Below are 24,483 nucleotides of genomic sequence, written 5' to 3' on the forward strand. Positions count from 1 at the left end.
CCAAAAGTAGGTAAAAATATGAAACTAGGCTAAAAAAAATATCAAAGGCGTATGTTTATGTATTTATTTATTTTTATTTTTATTTATTTTTTTGGTCGATTGATAATATGCCATCTAAAAACATGTTTGGTCAAAAACTACAAAATTAAATAAATTTGTAATTTTTCCTGGAGCAACTCATTTCGACGCATGTTGTTGATCCGATTCCGAAAAAACCTTTCGACTTCCAGTGTTCCAAAGAGTTGCGATTTCACGCCTTCGTCTTTAGAAGTTGATGTCATGATTTCACAAAACCGAGACCCGTTTATCAGAGAACGGTGAGACCCAGCGCGGCGGACCTTGGTCACGAATGATCAAACCAAAAGGAAACTGTAGACCGTTCTCACTTATACAAATGTCAAAGTTATACATTGGCATGGATCGAGGATGGAACATTTCAAGATTTTAATACAATTAGCGATTACCTTGAGTTAAGAGAAAAACTTACCTTTTATCTTATCCACGATTTCCGCCTCTTCGAACAATTCCGGTTTTCATTCCAACACCAAATTAACCTCCGGCACGTGCCGTCTTGCAAACAAATAGTCCTGCATTTAATCTGTAACAATAAAATGCATTATCAGAAATTAAATTATCACAAAATCCGTTAAAATATTATATTTAACATGATGTATTCGATTAATTTTCAAATTCAATTTTTTCTTTAGCAAAGCCTTGGAAATGTTATCTATCACACTACAATCGAGTGTATATATGATATGTGTAAAGGAAAGAAAGGGAGAGGATGGTTGAAATGCGTAACTAGATAAACATAGAGAAAGAAAATAGTGAGTGAGAGAGATAGGTAGATAGAGAGAGAGAGAGAGAGAGAGAGAATGGGAGAGAGAGAGAGAGAGAGAGAGAGAGAGAGAGAGAGAGAGAGAGAGTGATAATGATGGAAAACATGTAAATGTGTTTAAAATATTATAAGAAATTTTCATTGTCTTTCGTTCGTCATCTGACCCATGATAAATATGATGAAGTTTCAAAATTATAATGACATATAATGAAATCATCTATCTAAAAAAAATTATTGATTATTCAATTAATTAATCTTTATGAAAAGTATTGGTTGAAATGAAAAAGTTGTCTCACGAGCGGGATTCGAGCCCACGACCTTCGGCTAAATACGCCGCTCCTCTACCACATAGATTAATTAATTGAAAAAAGTTATTTCGTCAATCGGACCACAATACATAATGAATTATTGATTATTCCAACTGCAACTTACGATATTTTTTTAAATTAAAGAATAAATTCAATAATGAGATAAATCGGCGATTTTCACTACTGGAAAATCATTTTTCTTCTCTTGTCATGATTCAAGGACGCATGCAACTGTTTGCATTTTGATCATTACTGGTACATCTGAGCCAGCAGGATTTCGCCGAATGTCTACGGATATAGGAGTTGTGACTTGACGCATTCAGCAGTTGATCCCTGCTGACAAGAGTTCATCTACAAGATAATCCAAATAAGATTAACAAAACAAGATGACGAATCTAATTTTTTTTTTTTTTAGAAATTGAGTTTGTCTTTTAGATAATACACTATTACCATCAAGTCTGTGATTTCATAAAACATAAATTTCAAGCAGATTTGTCACCTTTCTTTTTGTGGGAGAGGTCTAGACTCGTTTGGTGTATTGTCTACGAATAAAAGCATTTTGGCACTGAAAAGGGTACCGTTTTTCTTTTCTTTCTTCTATTGGGATAAAGTATTAGGAAGGGTGTAACAGGTAGGCAGTTTTCAATGGGCTTTCCACTGCGCGATTATCCTTTCTCTAATTGTACCCTGTGGGGAAAATCAATTGAAATTTATCTTTAAAGAGAAATGGACTTTTGGCAGATTGAAAAATCAAACATTCTGAAAACGTGGCACACTCATGGTGGCATAAGTTTATATTTGAATGTTTACTGTTTATTTTTTTCTTTCTTACTATAAACTATAAAAAAATAATGAAGCAAACCCGCTTTAGGATTAGATATCAATTTAATCAAAGTTTTTAGATGAAAATTGATATTATAAATTCTATTTGTAGTAATGCATACATGCTGAATATATACGCAAACACAAAAAAACCTCATTCTCTTATATTGTTGTTTATTTGAAACTATATATATATATATATATATATATATATATATATATATATATATATATATATATGCAAACCAAATTAAATGAGATCAAAAATTCATGGATTTTAATAAAAATTATTTAATTATGACGGTTTGAAAGAAAATTCACCTAAACATCCGAAAAACGTTAAGTGATTGAAAAAATTGTTAGTTAAATTTTAATCATCACTGAATGATTTTCGGCTATTTTTGCGAATTTTCATTCAAACAATAATTAATTAAATATTTATTATTATTACAGTAAAATAAAAATATTGTAATTAATTTACCGACAAAAATTATTTACATATTGTTTGAAATATGCAACAAAATACGAGTGTCCGGGATTTTTTTTATCATTGAGTATAGGTATATTTTGATTGTATTTTATAGTTGATACATGAGTTATAAACAAGAATGTAGCATTTTGGATATCGATTTGGTATACATATAAAGTAGAGAGTTAGATTGAGCATAGCTGCACATTAAATAAAAAGAGGTGAATAAATAGAAGTGTGCACGGAGAACCGGCGATGATCTCAGCCGTTTGTCAGTCCCTAATGTCCCACGTTATACATACGTAAGACAAATTTAATACCCTCTGCTCTATGAAATTAGATTTAAATAACTGGAGTCCTCGGTGACCGAGTGAACCTCCGAAATCTCGGCATTGCTTATGGAATTTTAAATGATAACAATTAAAAAACAAACAAAACATTTTAAAGTGGTTTTTCTCGTTTTCGACACACAACTTTTAGTTGGCCATTTAGACCTCATGTATGGCCGATACGTCACTTATATCAATACTATTTATTACATTCTTAATGTGATGTCAAAATTTAAATATTAGTTAAGCATCGTAGTAGAATTTTGTATATTTTTATCTTTTTATAACAATTTAATAATGAAGAAAGGTAGTTTTACGTCAAACGTTTATACATCTAAATGGGACTGTGACTAAGTAGGTATAAATATTATTCTGATAAATTCAGTAGTTTTCGTGGTTCGCTTGACCAACTAATATATTTCAATTAATTATGGTTTTTAGTTGAGATAAAAAAGTCAGTGTCCAGAGCGGGATTCGAACCCACGATCTTCCGCTAGATACGCCGCTGCTCCACTTGATCTCGGACCTCGATCCACTCGGTCGCTAACTTCCCATCTCAACCCCACATTTGGAATATTCCCTGCTTTTTGCCATTTTTCAAATGTCGTGTATTTGATGTATGTATTTGATTCTCGGCGACAAATGAAATGGCCACGGATTAAAATAGATTAAACGATATTTGAAAAATAGATAGCTCAAGTGGTAGAGCAGCGGCTTAACTAGCCGAAGATCGTGGGTTCGAATCCCACTCGTGACAATGACTTTTTTATCTCAACTAAAAACCTTAATTAATGGAAAATAATTCTTATAGTCTTTGTCCTTTAACCCTAGCATAAGGAAAACCCTGCCACGGAAAGTTGCCCTTATCAATATTTTCTTCTATACCATTTTTCAAATCATTATGTTCATTTAAATTTAACTTATGTTTAATTTTATTTCATCACAAGCTTTATAACCCTGCGTTGCCAGTGAGACAATAAAAATTGTTATTTCTCTTTTTTATAAATCCTGATGACCATTATTTGTTATATGACCATTTTATAGTCTCTAAACCCGCCCCGGCACCAATAAATACAAAATGTGACAGTTTCACCGAAATCGGTTTTTACGATTAACATACATACGAAAATTCACTTATATATGTATATAGATTATTGTTTGTTATGGATGTGTTCGAGGAGGTGGTGATCGAATAAAAAAATTGAATGCTCAAAATTCTGAAATGAAGTTACAGAAACAACGAAATATGCTCAAGCATACAAAGTATCATGAATATGAGACTTAAAACATGTCCATTCATATAATTTAACAAAATTCTAAAAACTTTGTCCAAAATTAAAAATCAATTTCTATTTGATATTTTTTAACCTAAATAAGTCAATTTTGAAATATTACACATAAAAATTCAATTTATAACAATGGTATAGAATAAACAAAAATTTTAAACCTTTTGATCGAAAAATTGATTATTCACGAACAAATGTTAAAAAATTTATTGCCGTTACTCTCGTGTCAGTAAATTTTACCTATTATTTTTTTACACTATAAAAATTCTTTACTTGATGCAAATGATTATTAGATGTTAAACTCCTAAATTCTAGTCTGCGTGAACATTTAAGTCCATTTATTTGGGCACTGTGTAGACGGTATGCCCAAAAACTCTGGTAGGGATATTGGTTAACCCTTCACCATTTGAGCTTTTTCGCCCGTAAATTTTCAGTGATTAGCTTGAATCACATTTATTATATACTCGTTTTTGAACATTGAGCAGAAATTTAAATATTAACTTTACACCATACTGGAACTTTTTTGTAATATTTACAGAACAATTTAGTGTTGTTTGCTTACTAAAAGATAATTTTTTAAAAATTTATTCCTGATTAAATCAATATATAATAATAATGAATATATAATGTTTAATTTTGAATTGAGATTGTCTTGAAATGAGTAATGCACAAAACTTTGAGACTGACCTAAACATTTTAATTCAGTCAAATTTTTATACGTTTTTAATACTAAAAAAAGTCACCACAATATTCTTACCCACTTGCTTTTGAACCTGGAGTAAAAATTGGTACTGGGTATAACAAAATAATAAACTTTTGCATTCATTTTTAGAGAACAATTACCTGTTACTTTCAGGTAGTTTTCTTCCAATTTATATAGGTCCAAATGAAAGTCTGGTTATTTTTATATAGTTATATATTTGCTCGTGAACTTGCTGTAATAAACAAGCTTTAAATCAAAGCATCATGGGAGATATTTCAGAAAAAATCGTCTCTTTGACCACCTTCCTTTATAATTTTTTAATTGTTTTCCGGAGTGGTTATGAGTTATACTACCTGGGATTGAAACTCCTTGGGCCTTCCTACCTGGGCTTAGCCGTTCTGTCGAGTTCGTCGACCCTGTTTGGTCCCGTTGTGGCCGAAGCAGCGCCCTCTCACGGCCATCCTCCTCCTGCTTAAGCTCCCTTCCAAACACCAATTTTCGAATCAGTCAGTACCAGTCGAAGCTGAAAGGCAGTCGTGTGTGGTTGTGGAGTGGTGTTTGTGTTGTGATCTGAAGGCAAAACACAACTTTAAGAAAGGAATAATTCTTAGTGGAACGCATATTGCAGACTTTGGAAATCATCTCCTGTCCCAGGATTTTATTGGCAATTTTGAGAAAAAGATTTATTTTTAACCAAGCTGATAAAAAACACTGAGGTTAGTAAACATTATTTTTACATTTCATTTTTTTTCTTTTTTTAATTAAGTTTTCATAAAATATAGAAAAACAGGTAAACACTCTTCCCATGTTTTATAAACAAAATACACTTTATTTGATTTTTTTTTAAAATTTTTTTAATTGATGCATGAAAATCAGATTTAATTAAATTACAAATTTATATATTACGAAAAGGATATTATGTCCTTGGATATGATGCGGAAGTAAGGGGGTCGTGCGAGGCGACCTATAACTTGTATTGTGGCATTCCTTGGTTCAACAGCCTCAACTTTCCTCGGCCCCGTGCCTCTTCGATCTTCTAGCTTGTGCTTCCAATCCGCCTGTATTTTCCCTTTGCAAAGCATGGTATCGAATATTAGGAATGTCAGGCGGAAATCGTTCTGAAAGTAGATTTTCTTTTGTGTCAAGAAGTTCGTCAAAACAAAGTATATATGTTTTTATTTTCTTAGGTGGATTATGTTTGGAAATAGGATGTCCATCGGGTCGACCATTGTACGTATTCTAGCAGTCTAAAGAAACAGAATGTTGTCAACAGATAAAAAATATCTCCAAAACTTTGGTTAAGACTTATTTTCATATAAAGAACTTGTTTATCTATGGCGCTGTATCTTCTCTGAAAAGATGACATCATGGACTTGATATAGTTTTGCATAAAATGGTTTGAATGTGAACATATTTTTAGTCAGCTTGCGATTGACCACAATACACTCAATAGTATACAATATTACAATTCTACATCCTTGTGTACAATATACAATTTTGTTTTTAATAGTTAATTTGTTTTGAATAATGCGCAAAACAGCGTATATGTTGACGTTAACGCCGACATAGTCTCTAGGAAGTTCTACCAAAAGGGGTTGGCTTCCGGGGGGTTCTTTCTTTTTTTCGCAAGACCCCCGCCTTCTTCCGAGGTAAAGAAGTGTTCCGTGCAAAAATTGCAAAAGGGCAGTCAAAGTCGGAAAGTGAGAAGGTGGGGCCCGCGTAAAGGGCGTTCACCCAGCAGGTCATCGGCCGGATTTCGGCATTCTTGTCATCTCCGCGAGTTCTTTTCCAATTCTTTCTCGAAGGCTGTGTTTTCAAAACATTCTCGATTTGGTATTTATATTCAAAAGAGGTAGCATCTTTCCAGAAATGATTCGCAGGTAAACCAGAGTTGATATGGCTTTTTTTATTTATGAAGGTTACGGTGAACGGAGCGCGACCTTACTTTAGGTCGCGGAGTCATTGCCCCCGACATTCTCTCTAGCCTGCACCTAGGCTCAGCTTTTCGACTGATTCGTCTTATACGTGACTATCTGGGTTTTTACAATTGGTCCAGAGACGTTGTCTTAGCCCTGAAACATCTGCCTACTTGTTGAAAACATACCTGAGATGAGATGGGCCTAACGGTACATGGGGATGTTTTTTTAACCCAACATGAGAACAATTTTCAAAGCGTCCGACGGTTTTCAATCTCTGCGTTGGGGTGGGTCAGGACGGATCGATATACTACAACCACCCCGTTGGGTTCAACGTTCCCAGGCCAAAAGAGCCGACTTTACGATCCGTTTCGCAATAAAACTATAAATTTCGCAAAACTTTTCACTTTCGGTAGAAAGGGTCGGGAATTACAGGGCGTACCGGCTGTATTTTTCACCCCGGCTATTTTTCCATCCACCCAGGCAATCATATATTTTGCCATTAAGGCAAAAACAGTGCTCGTACTTTCTTACTCCAGGAGATATTTGTTGTAAATACTGCTATACTGTAAGAAAGGGAAGGACGGTAGGTTGAGTTAAATTCTTATGAATATTTATGTCAATTTGCATACCGACTACTTATCCGGGCACCTACATGGACGTCCTGGTTAATGACCCCTTAAAAAACTGTCCGCGGGCGAAAGAAAAATGACCTTTCTCTCAAAATCGGTGGTTTACCGCCGTGAAAAATTGTGGAATCGAAAAACACCAGGGAGATGGCCTCTGGCCAGCTGCGGAAGGTGAAGGTTGTTCTTCGTTTCGCGGAAGTAAAACAGTTGTTCCTCGGATGCTGTGCAGAGGGCGCTTGGTGAGGGTCATTGTCCCATAACGGTAACCTGCACTTGACACAGTTCTGCTCCCCCCTCGTACGGCCTGTACACCTGACTCTTTACAGCCCCGCAATGCCAGCCCGGGTCATACATGTGTTTACCCTGATAACAGGGGGTTGACCTCAGTGTCTCCCGATTTCCTCCAATGGAAATACCGATACCGAAAATTCCATCGCAACTTATTGTCCAAGGATTTTTTTCCATAGGTAAAACATTTTAAACGATATTCAGCCTCAACCGTTGAAAAATTTAGGCGTTATGTCAAGTCTACAATGAATTAAAAATAATTTAGAAAAAGACAATATGCGCTTTAATTAAAATTGAGCGTGGAATGAGGGAAATATCTCAACCACGTTTATTTATTTATTCCTCAATTTTAAATCTACTGAGAAAACAAAAATATTATTGTCAAACTCCCTTTTTGATAAATCTTAGAGACATATATCGATGTCTATATAATTTAGATATAAACTATTTTTCATTTCCAATCTTCCTACTATACAAATTTTATTAAAACACATTATTGTGTATAGACGCATGGAACATTTTTTAATAATTTAAACACAATAGATAATATGTTAATTTTCATTTAAAAGAAACGAAAGGAACAAAAATCCGCCATTTTAGTTAATTTGTTCTATCTGTTATTTACTTTATTCGAAGCACATTAACACTTATACTTGAAAATTGAAATGCTTGATGATTGACATAATTCTTGATACCAAAAAAAATTTAGTTCGTTCTTTATATTTATTACCGTTCTTCTTTTCTTAATGTTAAATCGTATTGTATATTAATTATTTATGCAATAGGAAAAGGATTATAATTGTAAATTTCTATTCAAAAAAATTTTATCGTGCCGAATTGATTAAACTATAAAATTAAACACGATTTAAAAACTATAAATTTTATTAAAATAGTGAAAAATGTAACTACATTAACTTAAGTTGAACATATTTACAAACTCCATGTTAATTAAGTCTTCCCGGTTTTTACTTGTTTTCGGTTGAGTAATCGAAAAAAGTGTATGTTTTATGTATCAATTAGTCTCGGGTTAAGAAAAAAGGAACCATTATGAAGAAACTGGTGATAATGCTTTAGTTGATTTTAAACATCCTTTACAAACGTATTTTATGAAAGCTAAAGTTTTTTGCATGCCATTTATACCTCATAATTTACCAAATAATGACCAGTTTAAATTTTATGATCAAAGAATTTACCAGACTCTTTTAACAATATTTTCAAAATGTTAAACTTTTCAAATTGAAAGAACATTCTCGTTCCTAAGTTCCGCGGACGAAGATAGAGGGCGCAGCTCAAAGAGGTCCTCCTGGAAAGGAAGAAAGTCCCAATAAGTGTTTCACTGGGCCGCCTACGTAGAGAACAATTTGTAATGATCGAAAATTTTTGCCTAAAACATGTGAGTTTTTACATTACCTAAATTTGGAACGTGACACCTAGAAAAACAAAAGACCCGGACGTTGGATTTCTCCCCTGATCAATATACACCGTGATAATTTTCCAATAATTATTTATAAAAATACAACAAAAGACGTTTGTTGTCGTGCCCGGCGGCTGTTTTACACTTTTACACGCGCTTGACACCCTAGAAGAAAGTGCGGTTGAACTGATTTTGTAGGCCATAATGTCAAAGAGGTCGATGACCTTCCTTCCTGTTTCTTTTCTTCCTAGTTTTATAAGTTCCACATATGATGGTCAACAATCGATTTTTGATACACATGAACAAACATGAAAATCGTACCAACAACAACTCAAAAAGTTTCCTGACACTTATATAAACCCTATGAGAACATGTTTTTTGTAAAGGACCTGTAAAACAATAAAGGGTAATTTTTCAGGTAAATAGCGAAATTTTAGTATTATTTTTAAACTACTGACTAGCAATGCATAAGATAGTCATGGCGAAGAGCTATAAAAGACCGTCTGGCGATACAAAAATAGTCAGCTTAGAAAGCCCACAAAAATTCAAAACATTATCATTATTACATCTGATAATCTAAATTTTTAGTTTAAAAGTGAAGGTTATGCTAATATTTCAGATAGGGTTTAAATTATCTGATAAATGCATTTGTTGTCATCAAAGGTCCGGAGGTCGCTGATCTTCTCCTTGATAAACCCTTTCACTAAGCTGAAGCGCAATGCCCAAAGTATAGAAAAGTCCCGTTTGAATTATTTAAGACATAGTCATCTATACAACAGGGCCAGTTCCTAAGGTTTTCTGATTCTTTGAGATTCTGCAAATGAGAAAGGGAGGCCGAGGTGGTTATTTTGTAGGCCATGACTCTGGAGGTCAATAACCTGAAGGAACCGAAACAGTGATTCAGAAGAAAGTTTTTTTTATTTGACTAAACTTCATTTCCTCAGAGAAAAAAACAGAGACAAATAAAAGACTACAGAGAAATTAGGGCTTAAGAATTAAATAAGAATATTTTTTGGTTAGGGTAAATGCGTTCAGGTTAGAAAGAGCGACTGAGGAACTGATTTTTTAGGCCATCACACATTAGGTCAACAACCTGAAAATACAACTAAGTAAAGAATTCCTTCTTGGCACAGGATTTCTTGAAATAAATATTAAATTTCAGTGAATGCAAGATTTGAACGTTACTTGAAGAATAAAAAAAATACTTCTTAGACGAAGATGGAGAGTCAGAGGGAATGATTTTGTAGGCCAGGACACTGGAGTTCAATGACCTCTTGGCCACCGACGAGGAAATAGATCCCTCACAGAATACATAGCCATCATCAAACAAAGCTTGAAGGATTTCTTAATCGTTGCCTTGATTTTAAGGTGAAAAAGTAAAATCTGGAATAGAATGTATTGTAGAGAATAAAATGTCTTCGGAACTGATTTTGTAGGTCAGCACGCCTGAGGCCATCGACCTCCTCGACTTCTCAAGACACAAGTTTAATGTTAAGGCCAGCTTATAACAAACATGTTTAACTTTTATTGTTTTGATTAGCACATGTAATTTTTGGTAAAGGCCATTTATGAAATCTGGACTTGTAAGAATTGATTATGAGGATCTTTTTAAATTCAATGAATTATAACTTTAGCTTCAAAATTGATGTTATTTTGATTGCCTATTGATGTCGTTTTATACAACGAATCATTAAACATTTAAAATGTTTTAAATGCTGTGAATATGCCTTAAGAGATTTTTTTAATTGTTAATGAGAACAAATATTTACAAACGTAATGGTCAAGGTGAGTTGATATAGGAAGTGCACTTTTCATAACTTATGTGTCTTGTGCCATTATAGGTTTAGAACCCTCGCACAAATATTAACAGAAAATTACAAGAAAAAAAGTAGCGCCAATTTTTTAGGTCATACTACAAGGGTCAGTAACCCGTATGGGGTTCATAATCAGAAACCGTCCACTGTTGGTACAATCTGATGGGATTACAAGTAGATTCTTTCTCTGTTGAATTTTCATCCGGAATAAAATCATATTCCAGATTTTGGAGAGAGCCCGAGGGCGACGACCCTCCTCGGGTCCTGTTACATCAGGGAGCATAAGTAAGGTGGACTAGGAATGGGGCCATCCCCTCTTATGACCCAATGAACTTGTGTCCCCATTACGGCCATGGTCCCTTGGTCTAGAAGTTTCTGGTCTTATCTACGACGCACTGATTTTGACAATTCTTTTCATTTTCAACTGTTTTTGGATTAATATAACAATAAAAGTCAATATTTATAGGTATAAAGGCTACTACTGTCTGGTTACAGTCAATCCAACTGCTCAATGTTTGTTTATTCATGTCCAACCAAAATAATGGAATTTATGTCATTTATCAAAACAACGATTTATGGTCAAAGCATTATGTTAGGTTAGTTTTTTTATTAATTGATTTGTAACTTTGATTTTAACAGCACACTCCATAGTGCCTTAACCCTTTGATTTCGATTTATATAGGCTCAAAAACGCACGTGTACGTACGTACATTCATACAAACATGTAGTGAGTTGAGCTTACTTTCGGAGTCCACCGTCAATTCCAGCTTTTGCTATTTACAGTAAACTGCCGGCATACTCGAGAATCACCCACCCCGAGTACACTGCAGACCGCAGTCCCATCCGTCCATCCACCGAGATTGAGGTTCGGAGGGTGCTGTCAACACCTAGGTCAATTCAGCGCTCAACGCATTCAATTCCTATTCATTCAATTAGGGTGGTGGAATACTCGATATTCCACCATCATCCTTAACCACACTAAACAACTAACCTAATTGAGGTTCGATTGGGTACTCGGTATTTCGCCATCGACCCTCTCACATCACACGTCCACGCTAATGAGAACATTCACGCTAATAAATACATTCACTCTCAACACAAATTGGCTATACGCAACTATTATTACTATATACAAATAGAACAACCCCGTTTCCTCCAAGAAGTGAAACAGGGGACCTAAAGATTCTCGCTGCCGTGCTCAAGCACAATTCTCAAATCTGGTGGCATTCCTGCGCGCTCTCTATATAGACTCAAGGAATTGCACCGGTTAATTAGGTGGGACACATCAAGCAACCTTTTACTGCAGCCCAAAAGTATGTGTCCATGCGTCAACCAGTAAAAATTGGAGACACAGGTATTGCATTGATAATTGACAAAAAAATATTTTTTAAACTGGTTCAAAGTAAATTTTATCGTGTACATTCTATTACTACTAAGACTATTTTAAGTTTCAAAATTGCAATGCTATGATTTTATATTGAGAAAGCATGAATTCAACTGCTTAAATTATTTACTTAAAGAAAGTTCTTGCTTACTAATGTGACTTTTAAAATATTTTGGGTTATGTTTATTATTAGAAACAATTTTTTCAAATATAATTATAAAAAGATTCAAAATTAAACTTACAATCTTCATTTTTTATATATTTTAGAATAAACACAATAAGTCTGGTTTAATTTGTAATGAAATGTACCCGCTTATCATACACTTGTATACACTTTACCTGACGAAGTTCTCATACTTTTTCCGTTCAATATTAACGAAAATACGTATTGTAATGGTACATATATTATGTATGTGATATGTCAGTACCAAAAAATTATTCACTGCCCCGAAAAGGAATCGATTGAGGGGAGAGAGAGCAGGTCGTTGACCGCACCCCACTTTCCTGTCTCTAACACACTTAACTTGCTTAACTTTACTTTCATCTCGATACAATGAGATGTCATATATTGGCATAAAACAATAATAGTAATGACAACAATAAAAAACAACGTTTAATAGAAATGAAGTAGATCGGTTGAAATTATTAGTTAAAGGTCTAGTTTAGCTGTTGTTTTTATGTTTTTATCATTATTTTTATCAAATAGAATAATAGCAATGTCATTAGAAAGATTTGAGAATAATTAAATTATTTATTTTTCAAAGGCCGTCCAGGGGTTCTCACCTGGGATCGACGAACTCGGGACCGCGAATTATGTAGGACGGAACACTTCTCCTCAGTGCCCCCTCTTCAACTGCCTATATCGCGTTCATTCGAGCTTACTTTCTCAGAAGAAGTTAATTTCCGCGGAATTGTCCGACTTTTTCTTACCCCTAGGGTCAGAAGTGTCTATGAGTAAAGTCGTACAACACCTGAATGAATTTCATCAAATTCTACACGCCGATCTTACTTTTAATTAAAAGTTTATACGACACACGATTTTATCTAGTTTTTATATTTAATAAAGATTTTTCGTGGGGCGTTTTATTGCCGGATAGGGGGTGGCGGTGAAGTGGGCGACGGTGGAACTCATTGGGGTTGGTTAGGGTCGTGTTTATAAATAGTGGGGTGAACGACCCGCCGGCGGTTCAACTTTAGAGCAAACAGAGAATAAAAGGGGGAAGCTATTATTCCAGTTATTGTAATAAAACTTCATGCATTTTTATAACTCATAATGTAACTATAAATCGATTTAAACTAGAGCTTTTAAAAAAATTTAAATGACAAAATGTTGTATAGAATTGATTTTTCTTGTTTTTGGATTATTTTCACACATTTACTTTATATATTTTTAAGGAGAACATTAAATGGTAAAACAATCAACCAAGATTTCTTCACACTGTAGAAATCTTTCATATAAGCCAGTTTATACTTTATTTTTTAAAATTTGCACTGTATTAAAATGAACTGCTTTCCGATCATTCGATAAATATTAGTTATTCTTTTGGTTATCTTACTGTAATAAAAACAAGCTTTATTATTTGAAGCAAGATATGGTCATTATTTTTGATTCAACAGACTTAAGCATTGAGTTGTGGTATATGTTAAGAATAATTTTTATCATTATTGATAGTGGATGAATGAATACGAGAATTGGATAATGTACGTTATTTTAATATAATGTAAATGTTACTTACAGTGACACGATAAGGTTGACTGGTGTTCAAGCTGTAAAAATATGATGTATGTACAATTTCTTTGATAACTAAACCAGGTTCTCCCTGTTTCCGGGTTGAGGGTTAAGGGCAGATTGGGGGTGGTTAGGGTTTTGTTTATAAAGGGAGGGGCAGGAGTTCATTGACCGTTAGCGTAGTAAAGTAGGCCTTTCTGAATGGAGAGCCGGTTGTAGGTCGATGACGTCGCTTGGGGGATCTCTCCCAGAAATGCACTTACATCTCCCGGAGGTGCATTCGCGCAAGTGCAACTCCCCACCCCACTTTCTTGTTATCTTCGAAAAAACTTAGCGATACCGAGATCGATAACGGCGTCCTGGCAGTTAACGTCGAGCCGAGCCGTTAACGCCTTGTCGCAGGCGGACGGGTCCCGAAAACCCCCGGGTACGGGTACGAGAGTGCGAACGGCCGGGGCACCTTTCGGGTACTAACGAGGGGTCGATGCCCTCCCCGGACTCGATTTCTCGTCGCCAAGTCGAGCGCATGCGGAACTGCACAGGCATACAGACAGAATTCCGGATGCATCCAGTGTTAGGGTAGGTCGGACATACACAACAACCCTCTCAGGTAAGCTTCTTCACTTTTTAAATGAGGAAAAAAAATTATTTTAAGTTTTTCGAGCTTCAATCTCTCAAAAAGCTAAAAATAAATTCACAACATTCTCATGGGAATTTAAAATGGTTACAATATATAAAATTATAATTCCTTCATCAGTTAGGATAAAATAAAATAAAAAATAATAAACACAAACTTTGAAATACATTTTCAAACTGATACAGTAAGCCAAGGATAACATCGATTCGTAAATTTGACGTCACCTGTCCTATTTCTTAGATAGTAGGTTAACAAAAATGAAAGTGACTTACGTGCCGAAGTGTCGATGAAGGGTGCACCACCCCTGTGTGAAATGCCTCGCGAAAAAAAGAAATGCGGGCCCTCTCTTAGGCATTGTTTTTCAAACACGGCCATAAAGAGTTTCCAAGTGAGGATTTTCAAGGTTGAAAGTTAGCGCCATCGACTGGTCTGCGTCGAATCCGCCTATGGTTCAGACCATAACAACAGGATTATTCATAAGAAAAACAGGGTTTTACAGAATTATCATAATTTCCATACAAACCGCTCATAATTAGTGTGTTCAATAGTGTATAAAAAGAATATATTGTATAAAGACAAACCTTCGAGTATTCCTGGTCATAGCAATTGAGCAGCAATGTCCTCCATTTTGATTTTCTTCTCAGTAGGTTAGTAGTGTTCCGAGAGGGTAGACAGCGAAAGTGACCTTTTGTAACAATTTTTCTACATTTTTATGTAAGTAATTCAATTTTAACTAACTAAAGTATTGTAATTTTATTACAAGTCACCAATTTTTACACATAAAACGCCCTATTCTTGATAAGGATTGACATAAATAAAACAGTAAATCTGTTTATGAATGTCTAAACAACACACAATTTGAGATAAATTCTGTTCAAATTTGCTTAATTTGTAATAACAACAACTTAAAACTCGTAATAATTCTGTTTAAAAAACTTGTACATATTTTATATGTAATATAATCAATTTATTATTTTTTTAGTTTACATAAGAAATATTAGTTAGATATTCTTCTTTTCGTTTAAAAAATCGTGGTTTTTAATGAGAACCTTGAAAGATTTAGATTGTGTTTGCGTTTGTTTGACAGCGTTCCAACTGGGTCTGTAAATAGTGCAGTCAAGGGCGCGAGCGTTTATAATCGACGAGAAATGCACTTTCTAACTAGTCTAGGCTCAGATTGCGAAACAGGAAGATTTCAAATGCCTCCCTCAATTCGTTCACGGGTCTCAGCCCCTGGTTCTGCCAATTTTGCCCCAGATTAGCACCAAGGTCGGCTTGTTGCCGGGGCGGTGCATTTTGACTTTAAATTTAGACTTTGACAGCTTTAACCAAGGACAAGAGCCAGGCACAGACACTTTTGGCAGAACAAGCCTACTTCCGTGTTTCATCTTCTATTACAAATTTTGCTTATATTTTTCCACCGATAAAAGGAAAATTATTGTTTAAAGCGCGTTGTTCAAAAGTCACAAAATGTCACACCATACGCCGTGGTTGTTAATCTTAATCTTAACTTAATCTTAATCGTTCAGGTATCAACTCGCCAGCAAGTTGTCGTTAAAAATATTTAAGAATTTTATATTATAAATTGGAATGTTTAATTAAATTATTCCGTCCCCACCATGTTTGCCAGGCGCCATATTGAGTCTGGCGCGCTATTCCTAATATTCCTCAAAAGGTTAATTTTGAAATATTCTGCGTCTTATTCTGTACGGTGGTGCACGGTGACGTTTACACATCGGAGAGGAAAAAGATATTGAATTGGCCAATAAATCAAAACCGAGATACACACATTTCCATATAATTTCAAATTAAAAAGGTGTGTAAAATAAGTTTTGAAATACAAAAAATTATTTTATATCACGGCGCTCTAGATGCTAAACCGCCGTGATGGTCCTGCCAGGCGTTTTAGCATAAACTGGGCCCCGTTCTATTTTTAACACTGCTATTCCCCTATGAACTGATTGTGAACATTTTTTTATGCAGATTTGGGATTGGCGATACGATTGTAATGGTCAGGGTGCACCTCCTGGCTAAATTCATTGGCACGCAACTTTAGATTCTCTGCAATGAAATACCCAGACAAGATAAGACAAGTAAGTGTAGCATTAACATAATTTTTTGAAATTACTTTTTCTTATAAGGTTAATTGAATTGTACACTGTACGAACAACCCTGAAACAAATTTCAAAATTTGAAATAAATTAAATCGCCATCAAAAAATATTTTATATAATGATATGAAAATTTTTAGCTCATACGACGATAACTTTTCATAAGCTATTTCAATGATCCGGTTAAAATTGGTAATTTTTTATAACGTCTTTTATAACATATAATAAAAACAATTGAAATACGTATTCTCAGTTTAATTTTCATTTTCATTTGACATTGAACCAATATATGAATTTTAGTATTATGCACTCTTAATCGTTAAAAAAAAAATGGCTAATTTTAGTTTTCTGTAACAGTACATCATATAAATTTACTAGAGCTTTAATATATTTATATATTACATTCGCTGTTACGATGCCAATTTTTTTTTTTTGCTTTTTTTTGAGTCACAGACAAAAATAATTGTTCAGTTCAGGTATCTTTATTTAATTTTTCCTCTCGTTTTAATTAAATTTATTTTACCTTTATATATAACATTTTATTTTGGTTCATTTATAATCGACATGAAAATGTACAAATAAGAATCTTTAAATGTTGTGATCAATTTTTAAGGGTTTATCGTATATACTAATAAGATATCGTTAAATGTGTTTACAAGTTGAACTAGTTAAACAGTGCTGTGAAAATCTTTACTAAAAACAGTATTTGAATATGTCATTCATACCAAGCAAACAGGTTTTTTTTAATGAAATTCTTTTGGTTTCCTCAATGACGAGTAGACATCTAAAATCAAACATGATAATCTTGATAATTTTTTAGTGTGGTTGTAACACTTTTATTTTATTTATTTTGTCATTAAAATAAGCGTGTATGTAAGTTTGATTATTGCATTTGCCAAAACCAAATAAGTCATATCATAACTTTATTGACAATTTCTGAATGATCATTTATTGACAAAAGATAATCAAACAGTTGTATATTAATGAAAATCATATTTGCAGTCGTGAAGAAACATCTTTTGCTTTAAATAGTTTAAGAATAATATTGGAAAAGACAATTTAAATCATAACAATGGCCAAAAATGTACTACAAAAAATAGGAAAATAAGTAAAATTTTCTTAAATTTCTGAAAAATTAAACTTGTTGATCGTTTCTCATGACCAATTCGACATCGGTTCTCTTCTTATTTGATAGGATGCCTTGTCATAAAATTACAAGAAGAACATGGCTTCTAAAAGTGTAGTCCGGGTTCTAGGTGTCAGCTCCAGCAGCCGCCCAGTCGTCGGGGGGCGGTCCAGAAAGTGAAAATGTGCTTGGTCCAGACATTCTGTATTGGGGTAGGTTCAGACGGGTCGATATAGTCCGCCGACTGGGTTGGCTGCGATCGAACGAACGCCGTCTGCGACTTCTCTGTTATACGGGCCTTCTGAGGGAAATTTTTAAACTTGAAGACGGACACCGAAGTGGAAGATCTTGAAGACCGCAGGGTGGTAAAGTGTAAATAGGCTTCTTTAGCCATCAGTTCTCCTGCTGATTTTGCCACGAAGACAAATTTCTTAACACGAGAACGAACTGAACTACATGTGGACATAACTGAATGAGATAACTAATAGATCCAATTTTTGAGAAGACCTAATGACTCATATCCTGCAAATAATAACGTTACTCTTTTCCTTATCTTTCTGACAATTTATGAACTTTTCATTTATGGAAATTATCATTCCATTAATTACTCTGTGTATAGAAAGGATACATGTTTCAAATTTATGTTTTGTATATTAAATGGGAACCTAAATCTATATTAAAATAATTCATTCATTAGCAATAACATGTTGAACAAGGATTGATTGATTGAAACATTGATCCAGCAAAAAGCGATAGTTACTAGTTTGTAGTTAGGCTTTATCAAACTTAACTTTCCACCTAAGAAATCTAAAAATATCAATTTTTATTGAACATTTTTGTATTGAAACATCAAATGGCGGGACCAAAGGGTCTTGGACAGAGGGTTGAGATAGACGCCGTGAGATGGCACGGTCGCCTTATGTGGGTCAGTAGTGTGTGGCCCGTCCTTATCGACCGGAATTGTACTCGCCGTATGGATTTCGCTCGACCTTCGTCGTCTAGACACGCGATGTCTTCGGTTCGAGTAGTAGTGTTGTCGATAAACCCGCCAACCCCCAAACAACCCTTACCACAGACAAAGCTTTACCCCTTACCCCTCAAATAAGGAAATGTTTTCTTTCAATTTATTTATTTTTTGCTCATTTATTAAGCACATTAATATGAAAAAAAAGAAAAATTTGTATTATTTAAAATCGACGTTAAATATTATTAACATTGCGTGGGAAAAGCTACTTTACGATCAATCTGGTTTAATTAAACGGTACAAAATTAAAAAAATTGATTTTTACATAAAAACTTTTTTTTGAACTTATACAATTCGCTACAAAACGTATCAAAATCTTCGACTCTCGTGCTTTTTCTGTCGATTCTTAAAATAATTTAAGCATGCGATGTTCAAGTATTTAAATCGACTGGATAAATTTTTTTGAATGTAATGCAACTTGAATTGGTCATCCGATATTTCTCTAACGGATTTGAAATATCTATTGTTTCCAGGAACAGGTGGTGATGGTGGAAGAAAGCAGCGGTGGCGTAGACGGGGGTGCTTGGGACCCGGCGACGACGAAAGAGGAAGAATTCGAAAAGCATGCCGTTTACATCGTCCTTGATCAGAGCCCACCTCCGAACGTTCCCAACAGGGCGGAGGCCTCACTTCCGAGGAACCTGGTTCTCAGGCCTTCTCAGGCGCTGAGCGATGTGATGGGCGTCTGGAGCACGAGCTATATCCCGAGGGGTACCCGATTCGGTCCTCTCGTCGGTGAAGTTTACGCCAAGAACGACGTCCCGTCAACGGCCAACCGGAAATACTTCTGGAGGGTAGGTTCATTCTTTCTTTTTATTTTGGTGGTACGGTCTAACTGACTTTGGAGGATGAGCCGAATTATTTTGACCTTCGGTGCACGGTCTCACTAACTCCTATGTTGTAAATACCGGAGTAAATCTTTTAACACGAAATCCTATCAAAAATCACATATTCACCCTTTCGTATCTCTTCTCTCTCACAGGTGCAAATCAAAGAAGAACGAGCTCATTATTACCCTTCTAAGGTACGCTTTTCTATGTTTTCCATCTTATTTGGCAACATGACAATCTCATTTTCCTTCTAACACCTGCATGTCCGATTTACTTATTAACTACTTTGTTATTATTCGTAAACATTGATTGCGTTTCTAAACCGCAAATCATATTTCAGGTTTATAAGGAAAATCAACTATTTTACTACATTGATGGTTACGACGTTTCTAAATCAAACTGGATGAGATATGTCAATCCCGCATATTCTTCGGAATCGCAGAACCTGATAGCTTGCCAGTATAAGGTATTGTAAAGTTACACGACAATATTATTCTTATTTAATTTGATCTGTTTTTTTGTAATAAAACCTATTGTTCACAGATGAGTATTTACTTTTATACAATTAGACCAATTTTGCCAAACCAAGAGCTTTTGGTTTGGTACTGCAGAGAATTTGCTGAGAGACTGAACTACCCACTGACGGGTGAACTTATGCTCGAAAGAATAAGTACGCATACAATTAGTTATTTTTTTATGTTCGTTCGTTCGCATTTATTAACCGTGCTTGGGTTTTAGGACAGCAAGTTCAGCAGACAGTCCCGGCCAATACGAATAATAAGAAGACGGATACGATCGAAGTTAGTTCTTCCACTGTAGTGAGCACAAGCGAAGTAGCCAGGGTTGAAAAGCAAGACCATCACTTTGACAGGCTGAACAACAATTTCACGCCCGAGTACGATGTACCTCATACAACGGACCACCCCCCGAAAAGAGAGGACTCTGCTAGTCCTCCGACGAGGCACGAGGACGAAGAAGAGGCTAAAGAAAAGGAAATCGGTGACGGTTCCGTCAGATCCGATGAAGGATACCATTCCCATGGATATCACGACGAAGTTCTAACACCTCCTGAACACTCTTCTGATTCGGATGACGGCGACAACAACTATGTGTTGGATTTCAGTAAAAAACAAGGCGTTCAACCAATGGAAACGATACCTGAAGAGGTAGCAACTTCAGAAGCTTTGCCATTACAGCAAGCAGAGCCCGAAGGTATGGACAGGAACGAATATAGGAAAGTTAAGATTAAGATGAGCAAAGCGTACAGCGGCAAAGAATCAAAAGAAAACAGTCCTTCTCCACCACCCGTGGCTCAAGTTCCTGAAGAATCTTTGGATCAAAGGAGGTATTACGAGATGCCGCAAACATCCATCTTAGAGAACATACTTCTCAGATCTCGCGAAAGGCGAAATTCCGCCACACCTCCGCCTACTTCCCCTACCGAGATGGCTTATTCATACAAGAAATCTCACAGATATGGGAATCTTAGCCCTGATTCCACGCTGAATCCGGTAAGAAGGTATTCGCCACCGCCTCCTGCGCCAGGCTACGATTATCAATACTTCCAGTCACATTACCCGACGCCTCCTCCTCAATATTCACCTCCATCCAGTTCAACGGCCTATTTGCATCCTCCTCAGGGTGCACCGATAGACGAATACCGCGGTCCCCTATCCCCTAACGGGACTTCAAGAGGCTACCGGTCACTTCCTTATCCTCTGAAGAAGAAAGATGGAAAAATGCATTACGAATGTAACGTTTGTTATAAGACTTTTGGCCAGCTGTCCAATCTCAAAGTTCACCTTAGGACACATTCTGGCGAGAGGCCGTTTAAATGTAACGTCTGTACAAAGAGTTTCACGCAGTTGGCGCATTTACAAAAACACCACCTTGTGCATACTGGTAAATATATTTGGAATTTTTGATAATTTATCATATATATTCATTTTACTGATTTTTTTGTTATTTTTAAAGGGGAGAAACCTCACCAGTGCGAGATATGCAAAAAAAGGTTCAGCTCAACGTCCAACCTGAAAACACATCTCAGGCTACATTCAGGGCAGAAACCTTACGCATGTGACTTATGCCCGGCCAAGTTCACACAATTTGTTCACCTAAAACTGCACAAAAGACTACATACTAATGAAAGGCCATACACTTGTCAAGGGTGTAACAAGAAATACATCAGTGCATCAGGTTTAAGGTAAAAACGGACAAATTAATACATAATTGAGGACAGTTGCCTAACGCGACAAATGATTAACGTGGTTTCTTCCGTTTGTAGGACACACTGGAAAACTACAAGTTGTAGACCTAACATCGATGAAGAACTAGCTTTAGCTGCTGCAGCCGGCTCTCCACCAGGCTATTACTACGATTACCCAAATTCCGACATCAATATGGGTAAGTAATACAAAATTTTTGCCCACTAAACAAATCGCATTTTACAAATGTTTAACATCACACTACGATTTTTGTTCTTCAGGCCCGGTGGAAAAAGAGAAACACGAGACTGACTCTCGGGAATCTATCGAGATGGGACGTCCTATCCCAATGGAAACACAAAGGCCCACTGTTATAGAATCGTCCCAGCCTCATATTATAGAGTGTACATAGATTTCAATTTAAATAGAAAATTAATGTTAATTTAAATACTCGAGTGCACTAGCTAGGTCGGGTATTTGCGATTGTTTATTTTGCTTGTTAAAATTCAATGTTAAAAAAATCCTGTTCGACAATGGATGCTAATTTTATCAAACTACTGCGTTATAAATATGAACCTGTTGATTGTTGTTATTATTTAAAATAATTATTGGCCAATGTGTCAATAAGCCTTATTATTTAAAACTATCGGAAAAACAATTTTTGATTTAAATATAACAAAAAACTTTATAAACCACAAATTTCGGAATTTCGACAGTTTTAAATAAAGTGCTGGTAATGGATGCCAATTTCACCTGTATTATTGTTGTTATTGTTATTAAGTGACAAATTAATTGTTGTTTGTTGTTAATTAACAAACAATCGCAAAAACCCTTCCTTGTGAGAACATGTGCTCAATGCTCGCCGAGGCGGCACTAGTCCTTAACGCCTTCTCTCGTGCACATGTCCGATTTCTGTGATAAGTTTTAATAAGATTTTATAATATACATATATATATTATATATTTATTGTCTCTAATTTATATTTCATTGTTGCAACTGATGTCATCCTTTTGGCCTCAAGTACCAAAACAGATTAGAATTTTTTATATTATATATACTGAATAAATGTGTAAGCAATAAAGATCTCGATGGAAACATTTTTTATATTTGATGTCAGGCATTAAGAATAAAGTAAAATTAAATTGATGATTTTTTCTCAAAAATATATTCTGATATAACTATGTAATGATAATGTTAATGTGTTCAAACACTTCGATGTATTTCACTGTTAGTAAATTGTAAATGTCTGATGCTAATTTTATCAAAAAGTTCAATTATAATTATAATTACTACTATAATCAAATTGATATTTATATGTCGCTGAACTGTTCGTTTGTGTCTGTGCTCATATGTAAAAATGAAATCCCTAGTACAAAATCCATTTGGAAGGTTAAGCTTTATCTGTCCGTATGACTAACCTGTAAAAAGAAGAAATTAGTTTTTGTTTGATTTCAGTGTTAGCTTGCGAGGACTTACATTTGATCTCAACCGCCTTAAGTGTCTGCATGAATGTCTGTCTATGAAATTCCGTTGCTTCGTAATATTTATTGTTGGACCGATTTCTTCTTTTTAAAGCGCGACCAAGTCGCAGGAAACATCAGTATTAACGGGGTGTCTGTCAATTTTTAACTATCTTGGACGCTCAAAACCCATGAATTGTGTGATGGAAATGTCACAAATACTTCCATTTGGAGTATGTAAATATAAACCATATTATTTTTTTTTCTTAATTTGTTTTAAAAGCACAAACTCTACCAGTGTCTATTTTTATTTCTTTTGTTTGATGTTGCTGAGGTTTGCCATGTGATAAACGAAGATCTGCAGCCTCATCATTGCAATATGTGTAGTTGTAAATTATTTGTTGTACAGTTGTTCTCTGTTTTTAAGTTTCAAATGATTACTGTAAAATGGGATTAGTTATTTATTGTAAAAGGTGTATGAAATCTTTAAAAAAGTAAAAATGTTAAAGGTTTTATATAGCTTCTTATTTTTACATTACGATTATATTTTTAATCTGTTAATGTATTTCTTTTGTTTTGTAAATCTGTTAATAGGTGTTGACATTTCCAACACAATTGTGTAATTATTGTTTTTTTTCTGTAAAGTTTTATTTATTAAGGACTGTCTCTTTCTCTTTTGGTTGTAAGCATAATTTAAAGTTCAGTCCAGGGTGGTTATTTTTAAATAGATTATTTTATCAGTGCTGTAAAGAATAATTTTAAAAGAAAAAACAAGATTGTTGAGTATGATTTATTTTATCTCTTATATAAAATATTTTTCTGAACACGTTTCCACGACTGAGCCAATCTGTATAGTTATGAAGATATAATTATAAAGTTTGGAAAAGGATTGATGTTAATTTTAAACTCCTTTAACATTAACATAATCTTTACTTTAAGTGCTAGATTTATCGACCACTTTTCGATCCACGAATACTCTAGATCACGGTAGGGTCTTGATGAACAATCTAATTCAGTTGTTACTGCCAAATTTTATCCTATTTTACGATCCTCAGGGCAAAACAATCTTAAATATGTCTACAGATTTACATAATTAATTTTTTTCACAGACGATTTCAAATTTCTTTGAAGACCGACTCGGTTCCAACTTCAGGCGGTATTCA

The 24,483-nt window shown here is 34.9% G+C and overlaps 1 protein-coding gene and 1 long non-coding RNA gene across 12 annotated transcripts in view; one reads left to right on the top strand and one right to left on the bottom strand.

The window, feature by feature from the left end:
- The window catches only part of LOC106669002, a 59,452-nt gene extending 44,215 nt beyond the window's left edge, over nt 1-15,237 (bottom strand). For 4 of the 7 annotated variants that reach the window (XR_001340850.2, XR_002910837.1, XR_002910838.1 and 1 more), the window contains exons 1-3: nt 14,839-14,926; nt 5,139-5,325; nt 488-598 (exon numbers count right to left, since the gene is read on the bottom strand). This is a non-coding gene — a long non-coding RNA (uncharacterized LOC106669002). Of the gene's footprint in view, nt 1-487; nt 599-1,270; nt 1,498-5,138; nt 5,326-13,936; nt 14,158-14,838; nt 15,011-15,147 lie in introns of those variants that run through there. The other 3 variants (XR_002910840.1, XR_002910839.1, XR_002910841.1) reach the window with 3 other exon arrangements.
- Nucleotides 5,324-24,209, top strand: LOC106669001 (PR domain zinc finger protein 1). Of its 5 annotated transcripts, none has more exons than XM_014398241.2 (10): nt 5,324-5,471; nt 16,550-16,659; nt 19,300-19,620; nt 19,809-19,850; nt 19,997-20,122; nt 20,200-20,326; nt 20,395-21,558; nt 21,631-21,859; nt 21,941-22,059; nt 22,142-24,209. In XM_014398241.2, the coding sequence occupies exons 2-10, from the start codon at nt 16,633-16,635 to the stop codon at nt 22,270-22,272; spliced, it is 2,286 nt and encodes a 761-aa protein (XP_014253727.1). In that variant the 5' UTR covers nt 5,324-5,471; nt 16,550-16,632; the 3' UTR covers nt 22,273-24,209. The 5 variants fall into 5 exon arrangements, with proteins under 5 accessions (XP_014253727.1, XP_024085578.1, XP_014253724.1 ...); XM_014398238.2 differs by lacking the exon at nt 5,324-5,471 and adding an exon at nt 14,299-14,539; XM_014398239.2 differs by lacking the exon at nt 5,324-5,471 and adding an exon at nt 15,192-15,280.
- Nucleotides 24,210-24,483: the final 274 nt, after the last annotated feature.

The sequence above is a fragment of the Cimex lectularius genome, unplaced genomic scaffold (genome assembly GCF_000648675.2).
Source record: "Cimex lectularius strain Harlan isolate CLEC.00 unplaced genomic scaffold, Clec_2.1 scaffold247, whole genome shotgun sequence".
NCBI lineage: Eukaryota > Metazoa > Arthropoda > Insecta > Hemiptera > Cimicidae > Cimex > Cimex lectularius.